General features: G+C 47.6%; 1 protein-coding gene across 1 annotated transcript in view; it reads right to left on the bottom strand.

Annotated features, from left to right (window-relative positions):
• The window catches only part of LOC106986547 (transmembrane protein 132B), a 363,570-nt gene that overhangs the window by 39,780 nt on the left and 299,756 nt on the right, over positions 1-24,034 (bottom strand). Inside the window, exon 5 of the mRNA XM_027044235.2 lies at positions 3,253-3,396. Within this exon, the coding sequence (XP_026900036.1) occupies positions 3,253-3,396 (144 nt within the window). The remainder of the gene's footprint in view (positions 1-3,252; positions 3,397-24,034) is intronic.

Here is a 24,034-nt window from a genome sequence, read left to right on the forward strand (position 1 = left end):
CCCCCCCCACAACACCCTTGAGCAGAATACAGTCCAGCATCCAGTGCTGCCCCCCCTGCCTAGAAAGACACAAGATTCCGGTCAGGGTGACTGAGTGAGATCAGCATTTGTGGCTGACTTTTTATAGAATCCAGGGCACGAGAAATACCTCACTTTCCCCCGAAATGTGCTTTCAGAAAACCAGCAGCAAGAGGGCGATGAGAAATGACAAATGCCCCGCAAGCCTCCGTGTGGGAGCGAGAGGGGGTGGGGGGCAGTCATGATTTGGAGGGCCCAGATCTAGGTGGGGGTCCCAGGAAGCAACGTGGGCAGACGGCTACCTAACCTTTTGACTTCATAATGAGCTGGAAACCAGATTTCTATGTGAATTTGACAATTTTTACAGGATGGCAAAATTTGGATATTACACACACACACACACACACACACACACACTCTCTCTCTCCCTCTCCCTCTCTCTCTCTCTCTCTCTCTATTATTAAGACGCATCCTCTACTGTGTGTGGATTTTTACATAGAAGTTCTCAACGTAAAATTTATCCCTCCCAATCTTGCCAAATTTGGCCAAGCTTCTTGTGTCCTCGGTTTCTGTCCCTCCAACATCATTGAATCCCAAGTCAAAGAAGCCAATCTGTTTACAATGTACGTCTTCCTAAATTTATACTTTTTCCCTCATTACCTAAATCACGGTCCCAATGCACAGTTTCCAAGGCACAAAGATCTTTGGTGAGCCCTGCAAGATTCTCCCTGGGGATCATAGTGTTTTCTGCAACCGTAGAGGCTGGGGGGTCTCCCCAAGGGGTGCTAACAAATGTGTCCCGTGTTTGGGAAATGCCCCTGGGATGACACTGAGGCCAGGGCACAACTCTGCAGGTGACACTGTTCATCTCAGAGTTGAGGCGACATTTCCTACAAATAGTGACACTAAACCCATGACAAACGCATCACATCCAACTCATTAATACCCCTCCCTTGATTCCAGCCCCCGGATTTGCAACAGAGCCCGGTCTCCCCTAGAAAAGTCTCAAAAGCAGCTCCAAGCTGGATGGTCTGCTCACTCTGGTTTGTTCTTCTCAAGATCAGGTCATAATTTGCTGGAAGAGAGCTCCAACTTCATGGGGCCATGGAGAGTGACAGCTAAGTTAAAAACAAACACAAAACCAAAAAAATCCAAAAAACAAAAAAAACACCCAAACTACTGTCTTCCAAAGCAATTTATCAGGCTGGGCAGAAGATATTTCTAGGTTACCTCTGCGAAGGGGAAACAAAGCAAAGGCCATACTCCAAGGCGGCAGAGGAGGGAGCCCACCCTGGGAAGCTCCCCCAGGCTCTCGGGAAGGAACACACATCTAGGGGCTGCAGACACAGGCCGTTTGTTTGGGCCACCATCACCCAGACGCCACCTCCATATGACACGGCCCCATGTCTCCCTCTGGAATGACATGGGAACAGTAAATAAAGTGCACTGTCAAAGGCAATCAAGGGCGATGCACCATCAGAATTTCTCATTCCGTGCAGATGATCTCGTAGGACTTGGCTCAGATCTTCCTAAACTGTGAATACAGAAGGCCTTAGATTTGTTTAATCAGACCTGCCCACAGAGTACAAGGCCCGCCAGGAGCCCCAGGGCAAGGCGGCGTGTGCTTTGAAGCTAATCCCCTTTCTGTCTCCGGGGAGAATTAGCATTCCAAACCCAGGAAGCAGGCTGTGCCAAATTTGCGTTTCCTAAGGATTAACTTTTTTTTTTTTAATTAGGGCTCACAGACACATCAAATCTTCTTTATCAAAACCATCTCAGGCTTGAGGCACAGCCTCCTGGAGGTCACTTCTACCCGGCGAGAAGCTGGAGGCCTCTCTGTCTACCGCAAAGTTCTTCAGCCTGGGACCAAGTTTCATTTAACCTCTAAACAGGAACCTGTGACAGGCGAGGAAAGGCAGAACTCCGTGCCTTGGTTTTCTAAAATGAATGAATGGACGGGCCCCGGGGGCTCCCTTAGCAAGTTAACGGAGAAAGGACCTTCTGAAGTTTTAAGTCTTTTCTCCATGGATCGTCTGCTGCAAAATGGCCAACCAGTGTGCCAAGAAAAAACAGGCAGAAACTCTAAATTTGGTGCTTCAACCAGACCCCTGCAAAGAACATGAAATAAACCACGGGCTGATCCCTGGCTGAATTTGGAGTCAGAAACACAGCTAATTAGAACGAAGAATCCAGAGGAAATGCCCCATGGCCAGATCACTCAAGCCATGAGCTGGAGCCCACTGGTACTCAAATTACATTAGGAGGCACTTGGAGGGACTTTTATTTTAATGTATGTTAACAAAAAAATTAGTACGTCAAGATCGTGGATGGTAGTGTCTTCATGATGAGGTCCTGGGGCATATCGGTTATTTTAAATAAAAGTTACTTAAGAGACAGGCTGTATAAGGGCACTCAGCTCCTCCCCTCTCTGACCCTAAAGAGCTCAAGTGAAAGGTACCCTCCCTGCGTCAGCAGGTAAAGAGACATCCTTATCACGGAGCTTGGAAATTTAGAGAAAATCGTAACACAAGAAAGCAGTATAAACATCCCTTGTTTCTTTCTGCTCATTTGCCGCCCCAGCCCTCATTCTTGACAGAATTCCTTACCAGGTGCTTAGCTGAGCTGTCTGGTAGAATTCGTTATTTGCTGAAGCCCCCAAAGTTAAGTTTTCTCTGTCCTGTCAAATCTTCACAGGTTCATTGCCTTTTTGTCTAAAAAAGGACAAAACCTGCCTGCCTTGGTCGTTCCTTTATGCCTCGATTTCATGATTGGGCCTCTGCGCCCACGTGAAAAAACTTTGTTTTTTTCCCCTCCTGTTGGTCTGTCTCATGTCAATTTAATTCTCAGTCCAGCTGGAAGAATCTGCAGGGTAGAGGAAGAACTTTTCCTTCCCCTCAGAGGCTAAATTAGTATTTAACTTTGAAAAAGTGGGACATTTAAAGAAAATACAGAGTAAATAATGTTATTTACACAAGAAGTTGGCAAACATTGAGATGACATGTGGATTGCTAAAATTAGGGAAATTTTGTCCTATGAACAAAAGGAGGGGAAGAAAGTTGTTTCTGCTCGAGATGCCGGGGGTCCCCAGTCCGGGAGGGAAGCAGCGCACCTGCACGGCCCCCCCAGGTCCAGCCAGGCCCCCACTCCTCAGTGTGGTCACCGTGGCGCCAGCCCCACGGGACCCTGGGACAGGGGGAGGGGCCCCCCAGAGGCCCAGCGGAGAGGCCCTCGTACCTTAATGACGTCTTCATCCGCAGACCTGCACTCCACCGCCGCGGACACGTCCACCACGGAGCCGTCCTCCTGAATGGCCACGACCTTGACGGGAACCGAGACGGCCTTCCCGGTGAGGACGGCCGTGTTCAGCACCTCCGTGTCCTGCGCGGGAGAGCAGAGGGCGCAGGTCACACACAGGGGAGCCCGTGAGCAGGCCACTGCCACCGTCCCTCTCCCCCTGCCATTGAGACTCCGTCTGCCTGGACCCAGTGCGGAGGCCCCGCGGCTCGGCAGTTCTGGGAAGCCGGGGACGGTGCATCCCAGGCTGAGCTCCCGGGGCCCGACAGCCGCACTCCCTCCTCCGCCCCCACGGACAGGGGCATGGTCACCCCTCCCAGGACCCTTCCTGCCACCAGCCCCCTGGTGGCAGCTGGAGCAGCCTGCGGCCGGGCTCCCACACCACACGGGGTGCTCTCCAACAGTCCCCAGATCTCCGCTCCAGGGTCACTCGGTGGGCGGCCGCCTGTCCTCCCAGCTCATCAACACCGTGAACGCGGCCCTCGCTGTAGTTTCAAATTAAGACCGGTAACTGGGGCGCCTGGCGGTTCAGTCGGTTAAGCGGCCAGTGTTGGCTCGGGTCACGATCTCACAGCCTCACATCGGGCTCTGTGCTGTCAGCGTAGAGCCCGCTTTGGATCCTCTCTCTCCCTCTCTGCCCCTCCCCAGCTAACTCGCTCGCACGCGCTCTCTCTCTCTCTGTCTCCCAAAAAGACACATTTAGAAAAAAGATTCTTTACAAAAAAGAAGGAGGAGGAGGAGGAGGAAAGTAACCACACACAGAACAAGGAGGACCGGTCGCGGAAAAGCAACCTCTGCCATCCGGAGCCGACCGCCAGCCCCGTTCCGTCACCAGGGTCCCCTCCAAGCCCAGGGATCTGCGGGCCCCACGGCAGCGTCTGTCTCCCGCTGCCGATCCCCGGGGTCCCGCGGGGGCCACCTTCGGGACTTCTCCCCCGCCTGCCACCTTCTTGCTGCCCCCACGACCACCGCCACGGAGACCCTGTCTTGCGCGTGGACAGCCACCACGGCTGCCCACCCACCTCCCGTGTCCACGCCCCCCACGACAGGTGAAGAGCATCCTTCGTATGGCAGCGGAACTCGCAGTGTTTCTCCCCTAGGTTGCAACTCTTGGAAAGCCTCCTGCCCTTTGTTCTTAAGATTAAGTCCACACTCGCGGCCCGCGGCCATCTGACCCTGACCCCGCCTCCGGCTCTCTCGCCCCCCCCCACTGCCCCTCCCACGGGAGCCCCCCAGACCTCTCCCCAGTCCTCACCCTCACCCCTGCTCACAGCCACGCAGCGCCCTCACCACACCCGCCTGTCTCAGCCTCCACACCCGCTTCTTGGGGGGAACGGGGCTCCTCTGCCCGCCACGGTGTGGACGGACGGCGTGCCCAGTCTGCCCTGCGGGAACCCACCCCCGATGCTCAGCCCGTGTTCATCGGGTGCTTGTGTTTCCATGTCTAACTACTCATCAGACCGTAGACTCCCCAGGTCTCGGCCGCCTTTGTTCTGACCTCGTCACATCCCCGGAACCGGGGACGGAACCTGGTGCGTGGGAAGCTGTGCGGGGGGAGGTCTCGCGCACAGGCTCCGGGACTGGACGGTCTGGCTTTGGGCCTGGCTCGGCCCCGTGTCAGTGGATCCCAAGTCCCAGAAGGTCCGACTCAAGCGAAAGAACCCATCGCGGGTTTGACTGCACCTGTCGCACGACCGGACTCTGGAGGCTCCGGCTGCCGACCCTGGTCCAGTGACCCCGCGAGGCCAGGGCTACTTCTCTGCTGTACTCCCGGCCACTCCCTCGAGCGAGCCAGACGGCGCCGTCACACCGGCCATCTGTCCGCTGTCTCAGCAGGGGGAGGCAGGCTGGGGGAAGAGTGCACCCGCTCGTCCTCGCCGGGAAGTCCAAGGCTTGTCGCACGGGGAGCCACCTGTGGAGGCGGCTGGCAGAGCGGGCGTCCCCAGTGAAGCCGGCGGTGGAGTGCGGGCGTGCAAACGGCTTTCACAGTCCGTCCCCGGGTCCGCCACAAGGCACTTCCCTCCCCCCGCGCCCGAGTTCCCTGATGTGGGACGCGGGGAGAACAAAGGTACCCGCCGCGTGGTGACCTCGTGAAGGCTTAACGAGACCCTCTGCGTACAGAGCTCAGAACAGAATCGGCGGAAAATGAACAAGGGCTGCATCCATGCAGCTACTGCAGCCGATGCTATGAAAGGTTGCTCCAGGAATGAAGTAAAGAGCCACCAGGCAGGTCCACAAAGGGACTCTGGGAAAGGCGCTCCTTCCACACGCGTCCGAAGAGTGAAAGTCAACTAGAGAGCCGGTGGAAGCCGGGCAAAATGCCGCTCAGCAGCGAGGTCCCCCGAACGACACGGTCGCCTCCACCAGACTCTACCCAACGGATAATTGCTTCACATTCTCTTCTCACTCTTGGATCCCCTAGTCTCAGCTCAAGCACTAAGTGGGTGCTGTACCTGATTTTCGAAATGACCCCCTCATTATCCACCTTAAAACTGAAGATCAGTAAGAGGTGGAGTCAATGAGTAATAAATAATAATAATAATTATTATTATTAATAGGCAGTACTCTAAGTACTTTGCATGTAATTAATTGCTTGTTCAGCTTCCTCCACAACCCTTCCAAGATAGTTCCTACTATTATTCCCGGTTCATAGATGATTTGTTATTCACCGAAATTAAACCTGAAAATAATAGCTACTCATCAATAAAAAAAAGCCAACTTTGTAGTGAGTATTTGTAAACAGTGCCAGCCCAATCTAAGAAAGATGAAAAAAAAATAAGTTGGTGTTTGGTTTTACGTATGTCCTCTCCCCTGGACGGACTCTCAAGGAGTTCCGTCCAAAACCACATAACTACAGTCCATGTATCTGAATATTCCATCCTCCCCAGGGACATGAACTATATGCACCTTTATATTTCAGGTGTACATCAAGGACAGGAAGCAGGAAGCACTGCAGAAACTGAGACGAGAACTCACCAAAGGTGGGACAGTGGTGTGGGTGTGGACGAAATCACCATGGGTCCAAAGATGAGGGACGGTGTCGTGATTCCAGAACACATGGCTAGGTTCTGCTCCTAACGCAATTGGGAAACTCGATACGGGGGTGTTTGCCGTGTGTAACGGGCAGGCATTAATTCTGCCTGATGAGCGTTCACGGACGCTGAAAAATCCACCCAACTCTCTGTTTGAAATGACAACGTTTTATTTTTCCTCCGGGTATCATCCTACTCTGCTACCAATGAATGTGGCTTAGGTGGTGCTGACCCCAGACCACTGAGTCAGGATCCACAGAGGAGCACACACGCCAAACGTGGCCCCTCGAGGAGACTGATTCAAGCGAAATGCGGACAAAGGAAATCAAAGACAAGAGCAAGACAGGACAGATTCCTGGAAGGTTTCTGAGTTTCTGAATCCAGACACATCGGTGTCTGCTATCTTTGGAAATTTAGATATACATAAAAAAACTTTTACTTAAGCCTATTTTATTTTAATTTTTAAAAAATGTTCATTATTTATTTCAGAGAAAGAGAGAGAGAGAGAGAGAGAGTGGGGGAGAGAGAGAATCCCAAGAAGGCTCCGCACCCTCAGCATAGAGCCCGACGCAGGATCCGAACCCACGAACCCCAGCCGAAATCAAGAGTCAGACACTTAACCGACCGAACCACCCAGGCGCCCCAAGCTGATGTTAATTGTAAGCCAACTTACACCTGAAAGTCTTAAGCAACATGCAAGGCTCTAAAATGAGCACCAATCTCTACTCTGTAGAAACTCACAGGCTTCAAGAAGACACCACCACAATTTTATCAAACTGAGTTTCAAGGCAGGTGACTTTATTTCTTGTAACAACCAATCCCCACTGATCCAAGCTTGTGCTTTGATCCCAAATACCTTTGCAACCACGTTTCTTCCCGTAGTTTTGCATGTGTGGCTGAGATTTTTTGCAACCGTGTTCTCCAGTGGCCATCAATGGCCTCCTCCAAATCCCAAAGGCAATCCTACCTGCCTCTGACACAATAAGAAAGCAATTTAATCTTGTGAAATATTACATCTAAATCATCCCCTGTTGCCACAGACTGCTAAAAATCCACCATCTATCAAAATACAACTCTTTTATTCTGCTATTTGTGCAAGCGCTAGGTTTTATGCCTTGAAAACATATTTATATTCCTTTATGAAGATGAGTTTCCATTAATGTCGCACACCACAGCAGCATCACTGAAAATGGCAGAGTAAGGACATCCACAAATTCTCTCCATAAAGCCAGGAGAACACTGGCCAAAAAAAAGGAGAAAAAGTCAAAATCAATTTTTTTACAACTCTGGAAATAAAGGCTATGCAACCAGGAGAGCATGTATTCAAGAGCGAAGTTTGTGGCATTTTTACTTGACTTATTCCCATCCCCTACTTCCCAGCTCCGTAGTAGCTTTAAAAAAATTACAGCTCAGTGTCAACAATAAAAACTCCTGGGTTCGCAGGACGAAAGCCACTGGAGAGAGCAAATCAGCACTGGAGAGCCTCCAGACCCTAATTCCCAAAGAACTGCCATTATTGGACTTGTCTGATAGCTCCCTGGAAGATCCCACTTACAAGGCTGTCAGTATTTGACTCGCTCTGAGTTCACCCAGTGTGACAAGCTTTATCCCTAGAGGTATTTGTTCAAAGCCATTGTCGGCAATTGTTTAACTTCATAGCTGCCTGGAGGCACTGAATAAAGTTTGGTGAAAAAAAAAAAAAATAGACCAACCGAAAAGCTTAAAAGGAAAATATAAGGAATAAGATATCCAGAGGTACTTTGGAAAGCTAATGCCTATCCTGGGGAGCCTGCAGGACTATGCTTATACGTAGGGCTGTGTGTACATCCTGGGCTGCGTTCATACTCAAAAAAGATCTGAGAAGGCTCTAAGCTCTCACCACGGGTTGACTTTGAGGTTCTGTTAAAGCAGGAAGTGAAAGCTGAGGCAGGGCTGTCAAATGCCTGGCTGGTATTGAAACTGTGTCCCAACACACACAAAGAGACTCTCGGTGAAGACTGGGGCACGTACTGATTCCAAGTGTCTAGGGCAATCTCTACAATCACGGGCTGACCACCAAGCTGGCCAAACCAAGACTGCAGTGACCACACACAGCAAAAAATAGAGTCTACAGACTTCATGAAAGTCACTAAATAACCCAACTCACCACTACAATAAACAACAATAAAAACCCAAGGAAAAAGAGATAATTTAATTTCAGAGTTGGTACAGGACATTATTTGAAATTTCCCCTTTTCAACAACAACAAAAAAGCATGGCCCAGTCACAAGACGAAAAGCAATCAAGAAGAACTGTGGTTGGGGTACCTGGGTCGCTCAGTCAGTTAAGCGTCCAACTTCAGCTCAGGTTGTGATCTCGAGGTTCATGAGTTTGAGCCCTGTGTCGGGTTCTGTGCTGACAGCTCAGAGCCTGGAGCCTGCTTCGGATTCTGTGTCTCCCACTCTCTCTGCTCCTCCCCCATTCACATTCTGTCTCTCTCTCAAAAATAAATAAACATTTAAAAAATTAAAAAAGGGGCGCCTGCGTGGCTCAATCGGTTAAGCCTCCGACTTCGGCTCAGGTCAAGATCTCACAGTCCGTGAGTTCAAGCTTCATGTCAGGCTCTATGCTGACAGCTCGGAGCCTGGAGCCTGCTTCGGATTCTGTGTCTCCCTCTCTCTCTGCCCCTCCCCTGCTCATGCTCTGTCTCTCTCTGTCTCAAAAATAAATAAAAACATTAAAAAAAAATTTTTTAAATAAAAAATTTAGAAAAAAGAACTATTCTTGAGGAAGCCCACACGTTGGACTTACTAGACAAAGATGCAAATATTTTAAACAGCTGTTTCAAATACAAAGAATTAAAAAAAAAATCATACTAAAGAACCAAAGGAAAGTGTGAGAAAGGTGACTCGCGAGTGAATTCCAATAAAGAAATATAAATTATGAATAATTATGAAAAGAAACAAATGGGAATTGTGGACTTGAAAAGTGCAAGAATGAAAATGGAAAATTCACTCGTATGTTCTCCTATAGGAATGGAGTGAAAGTAGAACAGGATGAAAGGGAAAAAAGTGGGAAATCCACAAACGTGGAAATTAAACAGCCTCCTTTTAAACAATAAATGGTTCAAAACAGAAATCACAAGGGAAACTGGAGAAATGCTTTGAGACGACTGAAACCAAAAACACAACATACCGAAACCTTACACGACGCAGAGAAAGTAGCACATAGAAACTTACAGCTGGAAATGCCTGCATTATAAAAAAGGAAAAGGGGGCGCAGTCGGTTAAGCATCCGACTTCAGCCAGGTCACGATCTCGCGGTCCGTGAGTTTGAGCCCCGTGTCGGGCTCTGGGCTGACGGCTCGGAGCCTGGAGCCTGCTTCCGATTCCGTGTCTCCCTCTCTCTCTGCCCCTCCCCCGTTCATGCTCTGTCTCTCTCTGTCCCAAAAATAAATAAACGTTGGAAAAAAAATTTTTTAAAAGGAAAAGGAAGCTCTCAAACCAATGACCTAGACTTCCACCTGCAGAAGAGCAAACTAAACCCAAAACGAGCAGAAAGAAGAAAGGAATAAAGAATAGAATAGATCAGTAAGTCAAAGGAATAAAAGGCACAGCGTAAGGAATACAGTCAATGATGTTGTAATAGGCACGTAACAGGACAGATGGTAGCTTGCTTATGACAAACATACCATAATGTATAAACTTTTAAAACAAAAACAAAAACCCAAAGGGCATGCACATTTTTTCATTTTAATAAGTACTGCCAGATTGTTTTTCAATAACATAGTAGCAGTTTCCACAACTCTCACTAATACATGAGACTGTTTCCCCATATCTTTGCCACCATTTTATGTGATCAATCTGTTTAATTTTTGTCAGTATCAAACGGTAAAAAAAATGGCATTTTGTTGCTACTTTAATATTTCTCTGAACTCAAAAGGAAACTGAGCATTTGTTTCAGACTTTTAGTATCTATTTGCATCTGTGTTTCTGCGAATTGTTTGCTTCTGTTATTTTTCTAATGATTCTTTCATTTTTCTATTTTCTGTTTGTATTTTTAAAATGAATTTCTTAGAGTATTTGTATATTAGAGTCACTAAAATTGTATCTCAAAAAAATTCTTTTTCAGTGTATTGCTGGTTTATGATGGCATCTGTCATACAATTTCATAAACAAAGAAGAGAGTGGAAATGAATGATAGAAAGAATAGAAAACAGTATAGAAAATCAATGAAATTAAAGCAAAAGTAATTTATTGGGTACAATAGAATCAACAACAAATTACTTAAAATAAATTTAACCAAGGTGCAGGAATTCTATACTGAACACTAAAAAATGTCATTGAAAGAAACTAAAGACTACCTAAATAAATGTAAAAGCGTCTTGTGTTCATAGATTGAAATACTTAATAATGTCAAGATGACAATACTCCTCAAAGTGATTTACATAGTTGATGCAATCACCATCAATATCCCAGCTGCTTTTTTACAGAAATTGACAAGTTGATTCCAAAATTCATATGGAAATGAAGGAACAGTCAAAACAATCTTTAGGGGCGCCTGGGTGGCTCAGTAGGTTAAACATCCGACTCTTTATGTTGGCTCAGGTCATGATTTCATGGTTCGTGAGTTCGAGCCCAGCATTGGGCTCCACACTGACAATGCAGAGCCTGCTTGGGATTCTCTCTCTCTCTCTCTCTCTCTCTCTCTCTTCTCCTTCTCTCTGCCCTTCTCCCACTTGCACTCTCTCACTCTGTCTCTCTCAAAATAAATAAACAAAAACTTTAAAAAGAAAAAAAAAGATTCCCTTTGTCCCTCTTCCTCTGCCTCTCCCATGCTCGTACTCTGGTACTCTCTCAAAATCCAAAACAAAAACAAACAAAAAAAATTCCTTATTTTTTTAAGTTTATTTATTTATTTTTGGGAGACAGAGAGAGAGAGAGAGCACAAGCAAGTGAGGGGAAGAGAGAGAGGGAAAGACAGAATCCCAGGCAGGCTCCATGCCATCAGTTCAGAGCCTGATGTGGGGCTTGAACTCACGAATCGTGAGCTGAGATCAAGAGTCGGATGCTTAACTGACTGAGCCACCCAGGTGCCCCAAAGAACCCAGTCTTTAAAAAGAACAAAGCTGAGAGGACTCACCCTTTTATGAATATAATTGGCTTTCCAGAAATAAACCTTCACATTTTCCATTTTCAGCCAAATGACTTTTGACAAGGATGCCAAGACAATTCAAAGGTTTCCAAGAAGAGTCTTTTCAACAAAAAATGCTGGGATAACTGGATATCCACATGAAAAGAAAAAAAAAAAAGTAGATCCCTACCTCACACCATATAAAAAAAATCAACTCAAAATGGATCATAAGCACAAATATAAGAGCTCAAACTAGAAAACTCTTAGAATAATACTTAGGTGCAAATCTTCATGACTTTGCATTGCATTGTCCTCACTCTGGACCCACATGTTGACCAAGTAGCCACTTGTCACTGTGACAGAGGAAGGGAGAGCATAAGGTCTTGTGCTCTTAGAGCTTCTGACTGGAAGTGAGCTCATCACTCTACACAAGTTTCATTGCCCAAATCAAGGTACATGGCCATACCTAAATTCAAGTGGACAGTGAAATCCAGCCAAACAATGTGCCCAAAAAGAGAACTGGTGGGCATGTCTTGAAAAACTTTCTCACTTTACAAGGAAGGAAACTGAGGCACACCACACTATTGCTAACCAATATATGGTTCCCATTCATTGTTTGACCTGCTACATAATATTTTATACTATGTGCACACGCTACTCACTCCCCATCCTCCCCTTACCCTCCAAGCCCCTCCCAGCCCCCAATCTGCTTCCTCTCTCTATGCATTTCCTTACTCTGCACATTTTATGTAAATGGAACCATATTACACATGCCCTTTTGTGTCTGGCTTATTTCACAAAGCATGGTTTTGAAGTTTATTCATGTTGTAGCATGTGTCAGCACTTCATTCCTTTTTATGGCTGAGTAATATTCTGTTATATGGATATATCCACATTTCATTTACCCATTTATCAGTTGATGGGCATTTGGGTTGTTTCTCGGTAAACCTGGGTCCAGAGAAAGGACAATGCAGTGCACAGTCCCTGGCTGATGGGTGTTGGACATGTAGTGAGAGCAAGAATAAACCATTGTTGTTTTAAGCTATTAAAATCTAGGAGTTGCATGTAACTTTCAGCATACTATTTTGACCTATACCCTTGGGCTAAAGATAAAAATATGTGCAAACACATACTGAATGCTAGTTAGGTGTGTTTTCCACAACAGAATAGGTTAGCAGTTCCAAAACTACTTTAGTGAATTCTAGGATTGAGCAAGTAAGATATGTTGGTAATAATGAGAGACAGGTTTCTCACTGCTAAAGAAATGAATTTAAAATTGCAAAAAAAAAAAAAGGGGTAAGAGTGAACTTCAGTCATGAGCTGGAAGTAGAGATACAGCCATGAACTTATGGCAGATGGCAGGTGTATGTGTGTTTATGTATGTGCAAATGTAGGTGTGTATTTATTTAGCTTTCCTGAGTTCTCTGTGCTCAGAGGGCTTTGATGCAATGATACCCTAGTAATCAGCACACCCAGACCCAGATTTTAGTTCTAAATACCCTCTCCAAAAAAAAAAAAAAAAAAAGGAAACAGAGCTCCTGGGAAAAATGGCTAATTCTAGGGCCAAAGCACAGAGAGCACGAGATAATGAGCCTAAAATATATTGTAGAGCCAGAAGATAAAAAAGTGCTTGAACAAATGTCAAAAGGACACAGGAGACAGCTTGAAGGAGCTCCCACTGGTCAATCTGGGGCAATTTTACAGCACTATAAATAATCGTAACGCCAATTATAATAATATAATATAATATACAACAAGTATAATATATAATAAGCTTCTGAGTCCATACTGATATAAACAAACAAACAGGGGAGAAAGGAAACTTCATCCTTAGGGTAGAATTCCAACTGATAAATGTAAAAACTAACGATGAAATTAGAATATCACCATCTGGCCGCCACCATTTATCACCATAATTGTTTCAGGCAAGAATCAGCATGAATGCTACTAGTAATTAAAAGTATGATAAGAAACAGGACATTCATATAGTGTTAATGTATCTCCATGCAAGAGATTTATTAATTTCAAAGAGAAAAACAGGAACTATATGGAACCAAAACCCATCATACACCGTGGCATCCACGTGATCAAACATAACATCACTTACTGGGATAAACAGACATCCTGTGTCCTGAAAAAGGACATAACGTCACTTTTGATATGTTTAGAAAACAAGGTGGGGATGGAATCTGATAATGAGGAACCTTCAGACAAATTCAAATTGGGGGTCATATTCTACAAAACAACTGGCTTGTACATTTCAAATGCATCACAGTCTGAAAGACAAAGACCGAGAAATTTCCAGATGGAAGAGGACTGATAGATATAATAACAAATGTACATGTGATCCTAGACCGGGTCCTCAAACAGAAAAAAAGTACGTTCCCTTTGCTATAATGAAGGTTAGTGGACAACTGACAGAATTGGAATAAGGTCTGGAGTAGAGGTTAAGTCTTCGTACCAACTGTTAACTGATAATCTCACTCTACCTCTGCAAGAATGTTTGGGAAATTCACACTGAAGCATTTGCAGATACAGGATCAGCATGTGTGGAACTGAAACACTGCATAAAACACAGCAACAAGGTGTGTTCGTGTAGAAGGGGGAGGATGTTGTCATCTGGGGAATTTGGGGAAGGTATCTGGGAAATGCATTTATTCAGACTCCTAGGAAATTTTAAAATAATATGAAGAAGCAAAAGAACAAACAAATCAAGGAATAAATGCATAAAGATACAGGGATGGTAAGTGCCTAATGAACATCATTTATGACAACTAGCTTTGTTTTCAAAGTAGCCGTCACACCTGCGGAGTCCAATGCAGGGCTCGAACTCACACCCTTGAGATCAAGAGTCGGACGCTTAACCGACTGAGCCAGGCACCCCGACAATTAGCTTTCCTTAAACACTTAGATAAGTGCCAGGCACTGTGCTAAGCAATTTACACACATTATCTGCTAATAATAATGCATATTTATAATAAATACAGTGTAATATGTACTGATATCTAAAAATAAAAGTCACCCCAAAGAAGAGCCTGCTACATGATAAGTTCTTGATAAACATTAACTAGTCTTACTAACATCTCATTTAATCCTCAAACGTCCCTACCGAGGGATTACTGTTTTTATCCTCACAGTGCGAATGAGGGAACCAGGGCAGGAAAGGGTCTTTTAATTTGGCCGGAATCACACTTCTGCTAAGCAGCCAAACCAGGATGTAAATAAAATCACGTACACACCAAAGCCCATCATCCTGGCTGCCCTGGTGCTTCTCCTTGCTTCTTCCCTGTGAAGCACAGCCAACACTCCATTGCTTTGCCTGACTCACACGCTTCAAGGACAAAAGATAGATTTCTCTCAGCTTTGATTTTAACACCTTGTAAGGAGATATCTTACAAATGTAAAGCTTAAGAGTTAGCAGAGGGGTGTCTGGGTGGCTCAGTCAGTCGAGCGTCTCACTCTTGATTTCGGCTCAAGTCATGATCTCACGGTTGTGGGTTCAAGCCCCGAGTCAAGTTCTGCGCACTGACTGCATAAAGCCTGCTTGGGATTCTCTCCCTCACTCTCTGCCCCTCCCCTACTCACGCTCTCTCTGTCTCTCACAAAGTAACTAAATAAACTTAACAAAAAGGTTTAAGATTTAGCAGAAACAGCCAAGCAGCCCCCAAACCCCATGACATGACCACATGTGTCTTCTAGAAGGTTCCATCCCAGCTGCTCCCCCAGCGTGGGAGCGTGTGGACCACAGTCCTCAAGGCCCAGCAGCCTACCTCCTCTGGTCCCTGGCACAGGGGTGTCAGTCTCTGAACGGGACTCTAACTCTGACCTGGTTTTGCTCTCAGACACCCCGACTTCTGATTTCTAGAGCTGTAAGACAGATGTAAACTTCACTCAGAAGTAAACAAGGATGCCTGCCAGCTCCAACTGAGACAATGATTTTCAACCCCACTTGTTGTGTATTACATAACTCTGGAATCGGCCCACTTCCCTCCATGTGATAGTTATTTTTGGACTCTAATAATTTACTATCCACAAAGCAGTAAGTGATTTCAAAAATTCAGCTCCTTATGAGTCCCTGAATAACATGGAGAAAGTCCTATCAAGTAGGATGGCACTCAGAAGGAGTTGATAAAATGTGTCTAAGTCAGAGTCCGGTCCAGATGTCTCCCAGGTGGCAGCTTGGAGGGAAGAAGCTGAAACCGTGTGGAAGGACGTGGACCAGCTGTCACCCAGTGCACAGGGGAAGCTCACGGACGCTGGTAACCAAGGGCAGCGAGATGGTAAAGGCTACTTAATGGATGAGACAGATGAAGGGTCACGTGGTTGTCCAGTGGGCCTCACGGTCAGGTTTACGTCCACTGTGTCCCACCCTGCCGGGGGGGATGTAAGATCCCAGGCGCTGTTGGCAGCTGACGCGGCCCACGGTGACATGAGGGCCAGACGGAAAGCCAGAGAGACCAACAGGTGACAGCCAAGCTTCGGTCGGACAGAAAGAAAAGACACACACAGTTTTAAAATGCTAGATAGAGGCAATGACACGGGGGCAGAGAGAAAGGGAGAGAACACGGCAGCTCAGGGAAGAGAAAGGCAGCGTCGGGGAAAAACGTGCGCGTTAGAGGGGCACACGCAGAATGCACGCGGGGTTACGGGCGGGCGCTGTTTGTTCCCACATCCCAGCTCCAACACTGAAGCACATTCCCCCGTGTTTGCCCTACTTCTAACCATCAGCACCTCCTCAGTCCCAACCGTAACCTGTCAGCTGTATTTCTTCGCTGCCCAGGGTGGGGAAGGAAGAAAACCCTCCCATGCAGCTCAGCTGCATTAAAATATAACACAGCTTCCGGTGGCCAGAAGACCGCCAGCAAATGACATCTGTCCAATTAAAAGCGAAAGCAGATCTGATGGCACCTCTGAGACATATGTTCCCGAAAAAGCTTAGCATCTCTGAAACCCGAGCCCACGAGGAAAACTCCATCCTGATATAAACAACCCTGCATACAGTGGCGGGGCCCTGTGACTGCAGCAAGCAGGGGGGCAGCGGGGAGGGCTGCTGCAGGCTGGGGCTGATTCAGTCCCACAGTCAAGTTCCAAGTGAGGGTGGATGGAGGAGGGAGGGAGGCGGGGAAAGGGAGGGGAGGGGAGGGGAGGGAGAGGAGGAAGAGGAAGAACTTACTGTCCAAAAGGGAAAAAGACAGACAGGCAGACAGACAGAAAGACCGAAAACATACAGTCCTAAAGAGGGAGGGAGGGAGACAGACAGACAGGGAGATCTACAAAGACAGACTGACCCAGGCAGAATGAGAAGGGGCAGAGGGACAGAGACAAACGAGGGACACAAGCGGAGAAAGACAGCAAGCTAACAAGCGGGAGCATTCAAGGGGGACTGAGCTGGGCAGCAGGACGACAGAGGCAGCGACAAAGAGAACAGGATGTGCTTGGACCTCACACCCGAGCCACGTGGCTCTCGGCTCTGTACAAACCATGCCTCTGTGTCCACCGTGGGGCTGGCCCGGCCCGCTCCGGCCCTGACTCCCGCAGCCTGTGTCTGTCTGCAGCTGAGGCTGCTGGGCTCGGCCCCAGCACAGAGGATCGTCCTCAGAAGCCAGGGCCCTGGCAAAGCGCCCCGGGAAATGGGGTGCACCTGCCAGGGATTCTCAACACGGTCATGCCCCTGGGGACTTCCCTACGGAACACACTAGAGCAAAAACACTTGTTCAGCAAATGCTCAGGGCACTGCTGAGCATACAAGTGAGGGGGGAAACAACGAGAATCAGAAGTTTCTGTGGAAGAGTCATGATATGCAGGCACTGTTTATACCTTCATGTTTTTATTCATATAATTCTCATAACAAACCTATGAGGAGGAGCCCTCATCATCCCCATTTTACAGATGAGAAAACAGAGTCACAAACACTCATCCCAGATTTCAATACTGAATGCTGGACCCAGAACTAAAACCCAGAAAATCTTACTCTAGAGTCTAGGCCTGTAACCACTATGCTATTCTGCTTGTTAAGAATAATATACTATCGAGGTGGCTGGGTGTCTCAGTCGGTTGAGTGTCCGACTTCAGCTCAGGTCATGATCTCGCGGTTCGTGAGTTCGAGCCCCGCGTCGGGCTCTGTGCTGATGGCTCAGAGCCTGGAACCTGTTTCTGATTCTGGGTCTCCCTCTCTGCCCCTCCCCTGCTCGCATTCTGTCTCTCAAATATAATCATCAAAAAAAAATTTTTTTTAAGAGTAATATAGTATCAAGGTACCTGGGTGGCTCAGTCAGTTAAGCGTCTGACTTCTGATTTGGGCTCAGGTCATGATCTCACAGTTCGTGAGATCAAGCCCCACGTCTGGCTTAGTCCAGAGCATGGAGCCTGCTTGGGAATCTCTCTCCCTTTTCTCTCTGCCCCTCCCCAACTTGTGCATGCTCTCTGTCTCAAGAATAAAGAAATAAACTTAAAAAAAAGAATAATATAATATCAATACAGGAAAATCATAACGCTCTGTGCCAGACAGAATGCTGAGCCCTTTGTATGGTTTCTCATCAATCCCCAGAGGGAGGGTCTTTTCTGACTAGTCTCTCTCGCTCTGTTTTTACACATTACCCAATTGTAGGTCACAGGAATTGCCACAATTTGGAAATTAACCTGTTAACTTGCTTCTGATCAGCCTCACCCACTAAACATTAATGCTTGGAATTCTGCTTCCATTCAGGACCCGGAAATACCCCACCTGCTGTAACTCAGAAAATCAGACAAAATACAGGCAGCAATTGTTTTCTGACACTATGAAAATAGGTAGAAATAAGGAAAAATGAAGGCGAGTCCTGGGTTACCGTAGGAAGAATAAATTCAAATAAAACTCCACCCTCTTGTTGAGATCATGTGACAGAGATCAGGGTTAAGGCAGCTAGAATTTGGAGGCAGTTTATCCGAAAGAAAGGAGCTTGGTGTGGGGAAAGAGTCCTAAAATCTTCAGAAGGGGCTCTGGGGTCTCTGGCTCAGTACTTGGCTGTACATGCAAGGCTGAGGACAGAATCTCCAGAAGCAGTAAGCTGAACGATTCGGGAACACACACAGGGCTGGAACCCATCCATGTTCCAATCAGCCAGACTGGAGAAACCGCGTAAGACAGGGAACACCGGGCAAAATGCTGAGAAGGGTCATGCCGTTAACAGTAGAGCTAAATTAGACCCAGTAAAGGCTGCTGTAGACCTGCCCCTGAGAAGCTTTTTTAAAAAATGTTTATTTATTTATTTTGAGAGAGAGAGAGAGAAAGAGCATGCAAGCAGGGGAGGGGCAGAGAGAGAGGGAGAGAGAGAATCCCAAGCAGGCTCCGTGCTGTCAGCGTGTAGCCAGATACAGGGCTCAATCCCACAAACTGTTAGACCATGACCTGAGCTGAAATTGGGAGTCTGACATTTAACCGACTGAGCCACCCAGGAGCCCCTTTAAGAAGCTTAAAGGCAACCTTGAAAGAAGCAAACTTATCTGGATGCTAGAACAAAATTGACACCAATTAGAAGAATAGAGCAAAACCTAGCACTCAACAAGGTGAGATTCACAATGGACAGGAGCCATTCTAAAATAGGTAACCAGGAGAAAAATCAAGTAATAGACCCAGAAATGCTGGAGACGATGGAATTGTGTATAAAGGGGGTAAAAAAAATATGCCTAGACAGAAAATATTCGGTCTAACGGACACTGAAATGGCTCCTATGTGCTCACCCAAGATGAATGAAAACGAATGTCCATGTAGGGATGCAGAATTTTTACTCCTACCAGCCCCAAACTGGAAAGAATCTCCACGTCCGCTGGTGAATGAATAAACAAAGTATGGCACACCCACACGATGCGATATCAGTCAGCAATAAATCACTGATACATGCAGGAATGTGGATGAACCCGAAAGCAATTAGGCCAAGGGAAACTAGCCCGAGTACATGCTATGGGATCCCACTGATGTGAAATTCTATTAAAGGGAGAATGGTAGTGACAAAAATTAGATGGTGGTTGTCAGAGGCTGGGGTGGGGTGGGGTAAGGACTGGCCAGGCAGAGGCTAGAAGGAGTTTGGGGGATGATGGAAATATTCCGTCTGTGGCTGCAGTGGGGTGATGGTTGTATAACTCTCCACGAATCTCAACAAACTGCAAAACAGGTGAGCGTCACGGCACGTCGGTGACACCTTAGTAAACATGACACAAAATTAGATCTCACTTGCTGGTTGTTCATTACCGCATCGCTAGTGTCTTCCGTTCAGTAACTATTGGTTCAGAAGAAGAGGGGACCAGAGGGAAGCAATGCACAGGAAAGACAGAGGGACACAGGCGGGTCCATTACCAATGTCAGATGCGCCACCGATCCCACTTGGAGAAGAAACTGAAGCTCAGAAGCGTTTGGTCATTTCCTCACGGCCCAGGACTGGTGTCACACATTGCCCGGGGGAGACGAAACACATACACTTTCCTTAGCTGGTCACGGGCTGCAAGTGTGTGCCCTTCCTCCCGGTGCACCTGCTGCCTGGAGAAGTCGGGGGTGGGGGTGGGGCGGCAGAGTGCATGGGTGCAGGGCCAGGCTTGGAGCCAGACCCCCCTGGCTCCAATCACACCTGGGTCACTCAGGAAAGCCATGGAAACTCAACTTCCTCCCTCCCTCCCTTCCTTCCTTCCTCCCTTCCTTCCTTCCACGATTCGGGTTCCTCACCTGTCAGAGACAGCCAGTAACTGCACCTCTGCCTCGTAAGGTAGTCATGGGCCTCAATTCAGGTGATGCCTTTGAAGCACGGGGATCACTGCCCGGCCCATCGTAGGTGCTCGACAAAGGTCACTTACCAGCCTCACTGCTCCCACGTTGGCTTCATGGAAAACCTCCACTCATCCTTCAAGATGCTAGTAAAGTGTGGTCTCCTGTGTGAAACCCTCCCAGATGACATCTCCTCCCAATCGGAATTAATCACTTCCTCAATTATGTCCCTATAGTGCTTTACAGATGCCTCCTCTCAGGGGCGCCTGGGCGGCTCAGTCGGTTGAGCGTTTGACTCTTGATTTCAGCGCAGCTCACGATCCCAGGGTCGTGGGATCGAGCCCAGCATCGGGCTCTGCACAGACAGTGGGGGGCCTGCTTGGGATTCTCTCTCTCTGCCCACCCCCCCCCCATTGCTGGCACACGCACTCTCTCTGTCTCTCTGTCTCTCTCTCTCAAAATAAACTTTATTCTGAATAAATCAATAAACTTAAAAAAATGCTTCCTTTTAGCACATGGCACCACAGTTCACACGCTGCTTCTCAGATACGCTACGGAAGGCTCAGATTCTAGCACGACTCTCCGAACACCACTAATGCTGGAGTCATTCGGGTGTTTGAACAAATGAGTAAATACCAATAGGCCCGGCGTGTACCACAACTCACATAGTCTACACAGCGTGGTATTAAGGGCAGGCGACCTGGGGGGAGGGCACAGCAGGAAGTCCCCTCCTTGGAAAGACACGATTCAGAAAGGTCTCGCAGGGCCTTCAATCCTGAGCCTATCCTATCTCCCTCAAGAACTAAAATTCAGTTCAGAAGAGCTTTCCAATCAGGAAACTTTCATAAAGTCTGTCTGCAAAGGAAAAGGCATGTCCTCGTCGGCAAACCTGACCCCAAACTACACTTTCCTCCCCAAAAGCTTTTTAGAATTTCTGTGGAAATTCTGGAAGAATTCCAGCTGGAAGAAGACAGCCAGGCGCCCAACGCTGTGAAAACCACACCCCCCCCCCCCCGTGTCTACTTTTCCCACACGGAGGACACATGTGACATCACGCTAGAAGCCATCCTTCCAATCTGGCCATAAATTGTTTCCATATTTTCCTTAATATACCTCGGTATTAAGATTAATGTATCACTTAGCAGCTTAGTATTATTATAATTCAAAGTCACCGTGTGGTGAGGCCCCAGCACCTGTGAATGGCGCGTCAGGGTTCAGATCAACACAGTCGCCGGCTGCAAATCTCTTTGTGTCTCCCCAGCTGTGCTGGACCAGCCCCAAGTGCCTTCTCTCTTCACCTGCATCTTCAAGCACGTAGTCGACTTACTAGTTTTCTAGAGCCGCCACAAATGACCACAAAGAGCAGAAATTTATCCTCTCACTGATCTGGTGGTGAGACATCTGAAATCAAGGTGTCCGTGGGGCCACACTCCTTCCAGAGGCTCCAGAGGAGGATCCTCCTCCCCTCTTCCGGTTTGGGGGCTCCAGGCATCCCTTGGCTTGTGGCCACATCGCGCCAGTCTCTGCCTCCATCGTCACATGGCCTCCTCCTCTGTGCGTCCGTCCCCCCCCCTGGCCCCCCTCTGTGTCTGTGTGTGTTAAATCTCCCTCTCCTTTTTTGTCACAAGGACATTAGTTGCTGGCCTTAGGGACCACCATAAACCCAGCATGATTTCTTCTTAAGAACCTTAACTCAATTACATCTACTAAGGACTTATTTGCAAACAAGGTCGCATTCACAGATACCAGGGGTTAGAATCTGAGACATTTTGGGGACACTGTTCAACCCACTACAGGCCTTGTTTTCTAGGATTGTAGAAAGTAAACGCAAAGGGACCAGCCTTGGCCCGTGTCACCAGAAAAGAAACAAAAACAAAAACCAAACAAAAACAAAAACTCTGGCTCTCACCTGCATTGAGAGAAGAGTTCAACGTTTCTATTCTTTAACAAACGAATCCCTCCCTCATGACTCTGGAGAAACCAGTGGGATGGTTTTTTCCATTTTCGTAATAAGCTCAAATTGCAAAATCAGCGATTGCTGACTGCCAGGACCTCCTCACCTAGGAGCAATAGAAATAGAAATCATCCTATCCTGTCATCTGTACACTCAGGACGACCATAACGTTTCCCTTTTACTGTCAAAGAACTGATGAAGCCACCTTGAGGCCGATGAAACGGCCAGAAAACAACGCTGTCCTCGAAAAGTTCCTGTCTCCTCTCCAGTGATGCCGCTGGCTAGGACACAGGTCTCCGCAGACTGAAGGTCGGAGGCAGTGGCTGAACAGGAGCCCGGTCAGGCCACGCGTGAGTAGGGGCTGGCCAAGCAGCCGGGATGACGGGGCTCGCGATGGCTCTACGCTGCCGGCCTCTTAGAAGAAGGAACATGATGCTACTTACCATTTGCTTCAGGCTTGCGCCTACCGGACACACCCTCCTCTCAACTCCTTTTGAGGGCGAGGGGGGCAGGGCACGTGAGCAGTTCTGGATATTTGATTTGAACTAATCCTGTTACTAGCAAAGAAAAAAAAATTCTGTGCCTTCGTTTGATACTTCCATTAAGGAGTTGTTTTCGATACTAGGAAGGCAGGTGAAGCATGACCGAAGCAAAGAGAGTCACTGAACCCAGTAATTTAGATAGCTTAATGTGCTCCGATGCCCAGAGTTAACCTAATTTCTACATTTATATGTCATGGTGGATTTGGAGATTAGTTTTGAAGGGTCATCCAAACCCCAAATAGAGAGCAAACGGAGTGACTTATTATTTCAGAAAGAGGGACGCTGGCCACGCCCAGACTCCTGTGGTCAGATAAGCACTAGCCCCAAGTCCACTGTGATTCTCTCTCCCCCCTGGAGAACTTGACCCTTGACCCCCTCAAACGCTGGGGAGCTCAGACCCCACCCCCAGCTCCAGAAATGCATCCTGGCAACCAGGCCTACAGCCAATCAGCATCTGGCATCCCTCTGACCCGTGATTGGTTGGAGGGCTGGGCAGGTGCTTCCAGCTGATCCAATCAGATTGGGCTTTCTGTAACTTGCAAATCAGGGCGTCCCCGTGACTCAGACCCAGGCTCAGAGCTGACCCTCTCCACCTACTTCTGTTTGGGACCAACTTCCTCACATAGTGGTTAAGAAGCTGAGAGGGCTGGGATCCCCGGTGAGGACTGGCTAGCCCCAGGTCATTTTCAGTGGCTGCTCACAAATGGAGCCAATCACACGGGCTCTCATTTGATCTTCCGGCAGACTCGGACACATTCCTAGTGAGTACTGAACCAAATCTAGTTACTGCCTAATTTAGAGAGGAATCACCAGTCCCAATTACAGACCAAACTAACGCCCCTGTGCACAGCAAAGTCCTGGGGCCACCACACCAATGTGCACAACGAGCCCCAACCAATCTCCTCTCCTCGTCACATCTGACACTCTCCTCCCACCCTTGAAAGTAATTGTGACTACTTTCACATCAAGAGATTCTCAACACCCCTGGGAGGTCATCAGGGAAAGTACACCCATTACCACCACACAGAGGAGGAAACAGAGGCTCAGAGAGGGCACCTGGCCTGCCCAGGTCTCAGAGCTGGTTATGAAATCTTCCCTGGGCAGGAATCTATGCCTTCTATCTTGAAGGAGGTATTTTCACTGGGACATTTATGTTATTACTTATTTCAATAAGGATTGGATGTGGGCACTTGGGGGGCTCAGTCTTGATTAAGCATTCGACTTCAGCTCAGGTCATGATCTCATGGTTAGTGAGTTCAGGCCCTGTGTCGGGCTCTGTGCTGACAGTTCAGAGCCTGGAGCCTGCTTTGGATTCTGTCTCCGTCTCTCTCTGCCCCTCCCCCACTTG

Source organism: Acinonyx jubatus, chromosome D3 (genome assembly GCF_027475565.1).
Source record: "Acinonyx jubatus isolate Ajub_Pintada_27869175 chromosome D3, VMU_Ajub_asm_v1.0, whole genome shotgun sequence".
NCBI classification, from domain to species: domain Eukaryota; kingdom Metazoa; phylum Chordata; class Mammalia; order Carnivora; family Felidae; genus Acinonyx; species Acinonyx jubatus.